The following is a 10,007-nucleotide window of genomic DNA, read 5'->3' as shown; positions in this document are numbered from 1 at the left end:
TGAATCGTTCGCTGTTGCGTCGCCGGAGGTCTCCCCTCGGTCGTCGGGACTAAAAAGGGGTGGGGATCTATTTTCCTCGTTTCCTTCTGACTCAAAGAAGGCCAGGCCTTCGAACCCCTCTTGGAACCAGGCCGAGCGACTCATTTTGGTGTATCACCGGCCACCAAACACGGTGGTGGCGCGGTGGTCGCATGACTGAGCAAAATGGGGGGGCTTAAAACCATAGCAGAGGAATTGAAATGGGGGGGTGTTTAAAAGTTTTTAAACAGCAGTAAAAGAATGAAATCTTTAAAAAAAAAGAAATTTTTTAGCTTAAATGAAAAGAGCAAACAACACCGTTTAGAAAGGGGAGGGGTCCGCATGTCTCCCTTGAATGGAAAATTGCCCACTTTGACCCTTCCCTTTTCGACCCTTGATTTGATCTGATTTGCGTTTTATCCTTTCAAATAGTGCCCAATTATTTTGTTTCATCACGATTTGGTCCTGACCTAGACAAATTAAATGTTGTGCATAAGGGGTTGGGGAAAATTTCCCAACCAAATTCCTTGAGGTTTCGCACATTTTAAATAAGTCTATTACCCTTCTTTTTCTTTTTGAATTCTTTCTTTAATTTTATTTAGATTTTAATTTAGTCCTTTTAATATTCGTATTCATTTTATTTGAATTTGGACCCTTAATTTTTATTGTTATTTGTAATTTCCCCTTTTTCACATCAATCTAAGCCTTTCTTTTATTTGTTTATCTTAAACTATTTTCATTTACCTTAAATTTTATATATTATCTTGTTTTAAATTGTCTTAGATATCTGTTATTTTAAATTATTTCATATACTTTAAATTGCTTTATCCATTGTTTATTTTAAATTCATTAAATTGTATTATTTATTCTAAACTGTTTTATTATGTATTTTAAATTTTTTTGTATATTTTACTTTCAATTTCTATATGTGTCATCCATTTTCTATGTATACCCTTTTTAAATGTTTTGTACGTTATCTATTTTAAATTTCTATCTGCATAATATTTATTTTTGACTTATTTTTATTATTCATCATAAACTATCTTATATATTGTCTATTTTATACTGCTTTAGTTTTACATATCATTTTAAATTATTATATACATGTTAATCATTTTACATTACTTTTCATTTATTCATTTTAGACCTTTTATATATCATTTTTGAATTACTTATTATTTTTAAATTTACATACTGATTATTCTTAAACCGCCTTTTCAGATAGGGCATTTATTTTCAAATTTTCATGTGTCTTTATCTTAAACTCTTTCTACATTGTTTATTTTTTTATGCATATATTTATGATAAGTTTTTATACTATGTATATTATTTATTTTGAACTCCTTTTATGTATTATGATTTTAAACTTTTCATTAATGATTTTAAATTTTTTATTTACTTTAAGCTGCCTTTATAGTATTTATTTTAAAATCCTTTATGTATATATTTTACATTTAAGACTATCTATTGGTTTGATTCAAATCATTTTATATTATTACCTCAATTCGTGTTTATTAAGCTTATTATTTAATTGACATATGTTATGTTATTGCCATTGTGTGTTATAATTGTTCATTCGTATTTCCACTATTGTCATTTGCTCGTGTAATACTTTATTCATGTATGCATCATTTTTTTTTCATTATCGCCTTATGAATTAAATTTCACTATATTTATCCAATAAATCACCTTATTTTAACCTAAATAAATAACACTTGTTGTTTAAATATTGCATTCGCTACTATTCAAAAATGAAAATTTTCAAATAAGGCAATGTTATGCATTTTGAGATATCGAGGAATTGTGCCCTAACTTACGGGGTTTCGATTTTCTCGTTATTTCTAAATAGAAAAATATCCTTTTCGAGTTTTAAAACACATGAAATTCTCGTTTAAATTAGAAGACAACCTTGTGCTCGGGAATTCATGGTATTGTGTCCTAACTTATGGGATGTGATACTCCGATATCTCGAGATAAGGAAATCTCTAAACAAATTGTTTTGAGCTAGTTCAAAGATTTTAAAATCAATATTAACAAGAAAAGATCGTATTCCAAATCCATTCTCGATTTTCAATTTTCAACATTTAGACACTAATTAGTCAATTTGGTACCAATTTTTGGGCGTGTCGAGGGTGCTAATCCTTCCTCGCACGTAACCGACTCCCGAACCTGTTCTCTTGGATTTCGTAGACCAAAATGCCGTTTTAGTAAACTAAAATTGTTTTATTAAAATAAAGGTGACCCGATCACACCAAATCAAGATCGGTGGCGACTCCCTTTTTAAATTTCGTTTTCAAAATCAAGTCGATTCCCGTTTTCAAAAAAATGGTTTCGACACATGCACCTGCTATACGTCTTTTAATTTTTTTGATTCGATTTCCGCATTCTTTTTTTAATATAATTCTCACTTTTTTTATTTGTTAGATTTTTAAAATATGAATTCAATTGTAGGTTTACAACGACTATCTCTCTATAACAACATTTTATAGATGTATAACAATCACCTCTCTATAACAATTAATGCTATTAAACAATTAATGCATTAAGCTTAAAGAACTTAGTAAGTTCATTCAGATTTCCTACTTTACTTTAGTCTTATTAGTGTTGAGTTTTTGCAAATATAAATTCTAATTTCAATCAAATCTCATACTTATCAATTCCACATTAAGACCTAAGCACTCAAACATGATTCATTTAACAATTCATTACACATATTAATGTAATTTCCATTTTAGAACTTATTCACTTTATTTTCATATTAGATTTTTTACAATTTCAACAGTAATTTCATATTTATAACATTTATCAAGAGTTACCATACCAAAATTTAATCACTCTATACTATTGTGCTACTTTTCATTATGGTATTTATTAGTCTATGATCTACTTAAACCATTATTAATCTTTTTACTAAACATAACTCTTTAATAGATTAGTTCAAATCTCAATTTACTTATCAGCTTGCAAGTTTGAAATTTTTGTCAATTAAGTTCATTACTTATTACTAACATTTCAAATAAATTTATTATCAAATTTAACCTCTCAACCTTTTGTAGCTTTAATAAGAATAGATTTGAATATGCAAAATTTCATTCAAACACATAAAAATAATGCAATTGAGGTGCTCCAACCAATGACACCAAGATATACAAAAATTGCGCTATAAGTACATACCCTCCAAAACACACCAATAACACAATTATACTATGCTATACGACATCATCTCTCACACATGCATATTTGTACAAGTGCACTCCTAATTCCTATAACATGTTCATTATATCTTAATTAATCTATTAAACTCACAAAACGACATCACATTATTAGTCTAATAACCATTTCATGGTTCACATACTTGCATATCATAAAATATCACACAAATCACATTTTAGTTCTTGTTGGCACTCAATTATCATCTATGCACATTCACATGATCACATTATCACCCAAGTGGCCCGTATCACCACACAATGTTTTAAATGTTTGCATATGCACTTAACAAATCAAATCATTCCACATATGACCTAAGTTCTCTTTTCTTAATTCACATAATTACTTACTCCTTAGGTGACTATGTCACCATATCACACACTTATAGATAATTTATCACATAATATTCCAAATACCGAGGAGTTAATTCACACATAAATGCTTATTAAGCTATTTATTTATTTTTATCATATTTCATAGCACATGATTGCTCATTTCCTAATTCCCTTTTTTATAAAATTAAGCAATTTTTGAATTTCACTTTTTACTTGGTTAAAATAATTTAATAATTTAACTAATATTTTTCAAATACTCGAGAATCTAACCCAATACATGAAGGGTGGCAAACCCTAATCCCAATAAGGGCTGTGGCCACCCCTTAAGGTTTCCTAATATAGAAACTATGTTTTTCTGTTAAAATATTATTATTTAATTACCTATTGTTCAAATAAAATTAGTGTAACTTTTTCCTTTAAATAGGAACTATAGGATGACCTAATTGATAAACCAATTAGGTGTTGTCACTCTACCAAAAAATAGTAACAATTTATTTACAAAATAAATTTTATTTTTTATAAAGCTCAAAAATTTTCGATTTCTCATAGAGAGAAATTAATATTCTCATTGAAAATTAATTGAAAGTTCTCATTATCTGCATTCAATTCGTGTGGTTTGAGTCCAAACTCAAAGTTAGCTAAGGTTTAAAAATAACAAAGAAGATCCTTTGGTAAAAAGTTAGGAAACAATTTAAACCGCCTTGATCAAGGATAATAATTTGGTCTAAGGTTTATTACTATAAATACAACAAGGCTTGGTTTTAAGAAAAAATTTAAACTTTCGTTGTGCTATAAATATTGTTTTCTAAATTGATTTTTCCTACACTTTATTCCACTGGTGCAAAGTGGAGAGTGGTGGGTGGTCAACTTGAGCATTATTAGAGTTGATGTGAGGTGATTAAATTAAGTATTGAAAGGTGATGGATTAACGAATGTTGACAGAAACTCTTCCCTATATATTCTTTTAGGATTGCATGGCCCACCTTATGTAACATGGTGAGACGAGGATGAGATTAAATTTCTGCCAAGGTTGCAAGGTCAAACTTCGCTAAATTCTATTTAAGCATGTGCATCAAACAACTTAATAAAGAGTGATATAATAATAATACAATATAAGTATAACATTTACATGCCTTATCTTATATTATGTACTACAAAATATCTAGAAGGTTAAGATATAACCAACCTAGATGTTTTTGGTTTAAATAAAAAACCGGTGGTTATAATGAATGTACAAAAAGTTAAGACACAAGGGGATACAAGAAAATAAAAGCTTGAGAGAGGCGAAAGAATAATCTTACATTCTTCCTTGATATTCCATGCTTTTATTATTATTCTTCTTTGAATTGATGTTTCATGCTTTTTTTTAAGACTTGAAAGCATTTATCCAATGGTGAAATGAGACAATTTCTTTTTGCATGAAATTAAATTGTATTATGATAATGAAAATGTAAATTTATTATTTTAATAATTTATGTTTTATAATTTTAAAAAGTTAAATCAAATTTTATATTTTTAAAGAGTTAATATAAAATTTTATTATTATTAATTTAAAATTTTATAAATTATAAAAAAATTAAATTAAAAATCTGGTGAGATACTTTAGATAAATATTTGTGTACAAAAGATCCTATAAATTCCAAAACATGGGTTTTGAGAGTTTGGGGATCTACCCTATCCTACCCTACCCTTCAAAATTCCTTTTAGGGACTCAATCATCTAACCTTGTTCCCACTTAAGAGTGATGTTGATGTATTTTAAAGAAAATTGATATAATACAAACTCATTCTAAACATTTGCATGCCTGAATATTAATTTGAAATTATTTTAAATATAATCAAAATATACTTATTAAATTTTACAAATTAAATTTGATGGTTTAAGCAACTAAAATTTTAAGAACCAGACTAATTCAAACTAAAATTTGCTTACCGAATTAAAATTTACAACTAACAATTACACATTATAAGATTTAAATCTTGATACACAAAAATCTAAAGTTTCAGCTTTTGTTATAATTAATTTGGACCGGGTTATTTTTTAGAAGGGATAAATATCAAATTTATACATTAACTTTGGTCCAATATGCAATGTCATACATGAACTTTAATTTTATGAAATTTTATGCAAGGAATTTTTGTAATCACTAACAATATTAACGAATTAACATCATTTTATATTGATATATTGTATACACAAATAATTATATTAATCCAATATAAAAATAAATACATTATTCGTTTCTTGAAGCAAAATCAAAGCTTCATATATACATATAAACCACAATTCAAATTTCATGTATATAATTACACTAAATTAAATTTTATATATATCAAATTACATATTAGAGCAAAATTTACATATAAATTTAATATATATCGAATAACTAATTTGCTAAAAATGCAAGCCAGTGACCTATTTGCGTACCAAGCTATCTGTTTGACACATTGGGTCTTTTTAATGATTGTCAAGTCAAGTTATATTGGTTTAAATGTCGAGAACCACGAATTTTAGATTTCGTTTCGATGTAAAATTTGATTTATATTGATCATATTAATGTGTATCAGTTGATTTTACTCATACAAATCATAATATGGTGTATTGACTAATATAAAAATAATTTAAAAATAAATTTAAATTTTAAATTTTATTTTGGATTTATTGAATTATGAATTGTTATATACATAATATGAGATAATCTTAATGTTTAATTTATGAAATGAATTTTTGCTTGTTTATTTTGAGTTTGTTTAATGAGAATTGTAGTTGTGAATCTTATTAAATAATATTTTAGATTTTAGATTTATTTAATCACATTATTTGGTATTTGTAAATGTTTTTTTATATTTATATATAAAATGTTTATGAAAATAGCAATAAATCCAAAATAGGCACCAAAACATATTCATACTCATACCTGTATATATTAGTACCGTAATTTGAGAAGAGAAATAGTATACAATGAAATCTTGATTATTTTTTTTCTCAATAATTGTATAAATCAAGTAAATTAAAATATCCAACTCAAGAGGTACTGGCTTCATGGTGGTTGTTAGTTGCGATTATTAGTTAGCCATCGCATCCCAGCCTTTATTAATCCACATCACAATCACAGTAGTACTGCATTGCTTTTTCTTTTTTAACCTCTTGTTTCCTTTTGCTTTTCTCTTGTTTTCACTGAAATTTGGTGTCGGATTGGAGGCTTCGGAATTGAGCCAAATCAGATTTCGAGAAAAATTCTCTCATCACAAAATCGAAACTCTTAAAAAAAAAAATCTGAATAACGTAGTATTTAAACATATTTAGAAACAACAAATATGAATTCTCAGATGTAATAGCAACAAACCAGAAAAACTCATTGGTTTTCTTATGACTATGAATATGTGGAAGCACAGTGAACTGAATGGTATGGAGTACAATAATAAAGTAACTTTATTCAGTGGTCGACAACAACAGGGGGGGGGGGTATAACAAGCCACCTTAGACAATGGCCAAATTAATAATAATAACAAACAACACCACCTGGATGAGGAGGCTTATGGTTATGGTTCTTAGTTTGAGTGTTCCCAAGCAATGGTTTTCCAGTTGGGTTCAAAGACATATTTGATGAGTGAGTCCTTGATAGACAGTAACTCAGGGAACTCATTCTTTAGCTTAGATGCATCGAGTTCATTGTTGCTCCTGGGTGCAACAATGACCTTGGCCTGTTCTTGCAAGCTGAAATTAACCCAGTTGAAATTTGGGTCTATGTAGTCCTTGTACATTTGCAGTATCTCATTGTGGCTCACAACACCAGGGTTTGTGAAGTTCCATATGCCCCTCAAGTTCCTTTTTGCCATCTCTATTGAAACTGGTAGAAGCTCATCTAATATGGTCATGCTGTTGGAAATGTCAACCACCTTGTTGTATCGAGTGATCTTTGTGATAAAGTTCCGTGGGTTGCTCAGATCTGAGGATATAGGCATCCGGACTCTGAGTGTGCATACATTGTCAAATTCCCTCAAAAGCTCTTCAACCTGGCATCACAATAGGAAAAAAGCTTGAAACAAAGACATTTCAATGGGTGTTACTGTTAGATTAAGATACCATACCACGGCTTTGGTTTTTGAATAGAAGGAACCAGTGAAATTGGGCTTATCTTCCTCCTTGAAACCGACTCCGGTTCCTAAAGGATGAGTGGCATCATATTCAAAGATACAACCAGTAGCATAATTGATCATGAGGAGGTCATGTTCCCTGCAGATGTCAGCCAAGGTTAATGTACCGACAACATTGGTTCTTATGGTTTCGGGCTTATGAGTTTCACACCAATCCACATTTGGTCTACCCGTCACACCAGCTGCATTGAACACATGGGTTGGCTTAACAGTTTGGATATCGTCCAAAAGCTGTGAACGTTGCTCCAACCGACCTTTCCCGTACTCGAAAGGTATGCCTTGTTTCTCACAGAGCTTCCCAAGAAGTCCCCCTATCCAACCTGTTCTACCGAAAATCAAAAACTTGAGAGATGGCTTTTGAGATGGTATATTGTGCTTTGGAGATGGAACCAACATCCTGCTTTGATTGAACTTGTTTGTCACAGGGGCCGAACCTAAACCCGAATTGCTCGTATCAGGGGCATTGAATTGCCTTTCAATTCCAGGCAGCATGAGCATTCTAGGATGGGGTAGCAGCGCACCAGAGACATCACCCCACCAATCAGGGTTGCTAACATACCATTCCATAGTTTTCTTGAGACCTTCCTCCCATGTGGTTCTTTCATACCATCCCAAGCTTTTCAGCTTTTGATCATCCAAGAAATATCTTTGGTCATTGAAAGGACGATTCTCCACGAACTTGATCTGGCTTTCAGGGTCCAAGTTAAACAGCCTGCAAATATCCCTGGCCACATCAATCACTCTTCTTTCTTTCTTTGTGCCTATGTTGTACACATGGCCAACTTCACCTCTGTGTAGAATGACTTCAAAGGCCTCTGCAACATCCTCACAATACAGATAACTCCTCACATTTGATCCATCCCCATGAATTGGAAGAATCTTTCCATTCATTGCCAGTAGGATGAACTTGGGAATCAGTTTTTCAGGGAACTGATTGGTCCCATAAACATTATTCCCTCGTGTAGTTATCACAGGCAGACCATATGAGCGTCCATAAGCCATTACCAGCATCTCTGCTCCGGCTTTAGTGGCGGAATATGGGTTGGTCGGGAGGAGCTGAGAAGCCTCATGGTTTCCCACCACAGCATCTTCATCCGTCTCGCCGTAAACCTCATCCGTGCTTACATGGATGAATCTCTTGATTTGGCCAGTGACTTTGCAAGCTTCCAGGAGAACATGAGTTCCATAAATGTTGTTTTTGGTGAACTCAAAACTGTTACCGAAGGAGTTGTCAACATGAGTCTGGGCTGCAAAGTGCATGATGGTATCAATGAATTCAGTCTGTAGGATAAAATGAACCAGATCAGCACTTGCAATATCTCCCTTGATGAACTTGAAGTTGGGAGATGAGCGTGAAGGGTCCAGGTTCTTCAAGCTTGAGCAGTAATCAAGCTTGTCAAGGACCACAATTTTGTAGTCCGGGTAGTTGCGGATGAGACGGTTGCAGACATGGGAGGCAATGAAGCCAGCAGCTCCGGTTATGAGGATGTTCTTCGGCGTGTATTTATTAGCCATCTAAAATACATTTTCACCAATACAACATAAACATTAAACATATTAAAAACATCAATAGTAACATTAAACATGCATTTAACAAGATACATTACACACATATACATGTACAACTACAACAATCCTTGCTAAAACAAGAAGAATTGAGAAGAAGAATGAAGAGAGGAGTAAGAAAACTTACGCAAAAGTGAGTGATTTTCCTTTTTTGGTGAAGGTGTTGAGTGAGAGAGGAGAGGAGGAAGGTAGAGAAAAGAAAGAAGAGAGAATGTGTGAGGGACCCTTCGTAGAGGTGAGCGATTTATAGATGAATTTAGTATTTAATGCAATGATATTGACATTGTATAAATGTTATATGCTATACGGTTATTTTAAAAAATAAATATTCCATCACAATCCACACAAATTACTGGGTAAAAGTATCGAAGTGTTTCCTACATAGTCAAATTGCATTTTGTCCTATTTACTAAAAAAATAAACAAATTAGTCCTTATACGTTGGATTAAAGAATAAATTGGTCATTTCTATTAAAAATTTCATCCATTTCTACTCTTAAAAATTGATGTATATTAATAGAATAACCAAACAAGTTGTTTTCTTAATGAGATAACAGTTGAAGTGCTTGACTGTAGTGGCCACTACGGATTGGCAGTACTAAAAACTGTGCAAACAAAAACAAAGAACACCAAAGATTTGTTTATGTAATTCAGTTTTCCTACGTTTGGGGAGCCTAACTTAGTGAATTATTTCACTACCTTTATTCACAGATACAAGTGAT

General features: G+C 31.2%; 1 protein-coding gene across 1 annotated transcript; it reads right to left on the bottom strand.

The window, feature by feature from the left end:
* Positions 1-6,825: 6,825 nt before the first annotated feature.
* On the bottom strand, positions 6,826-9,538 carry LOC108451755 (trifunctional UDP-glucose 4,6-dehydratase/UDP-4-keto-6-deoxy-D-glucose 3,5-epimerase/UDP-4-keto-L-rhamnose-reductase RHM1-like). The gene is made up of 3 exons (XM_017749408.2): positions 9,414-9,538; positions 7,655-9,235; positions 6,826-7,579 (listed from the first exon to the last, which is right to left on the bottom strand). Exons 2-3 carry the CDS (start codon positions 9,233-9,235, stop codon positions 7,115-7,117), a joined length of 2,046 nt encoding a protein of 681 aa, XP_017604897.1. The 5' UTR covers positions 9,414-9,538; the 3' UTR covers positions 6,826-7,114.
* Between the last annotated feature and the right edge of the window lie 469 nt (positions 9,539-10,007).

Source organism: Gossypium arboreum, chromosome 4 (assembly GCF_025698485.1).
Source record: "Gossypium arboreum isolate Shixiya-1 chromosome 4, ASM2569848v2, whole genome shotgun sequence".
In the NCBI taxonomy this organism is placed as follows: domain Eukaryota; kingdom Viridiplantae; phylum Streptophyta; class Magnoliopsida; order Malvales; family Malvaceae; genus Gossypium; species Gossypium arboreum.
This window is presented reverse-complemented; position numbering and strand designations above follow the sequence as displayed.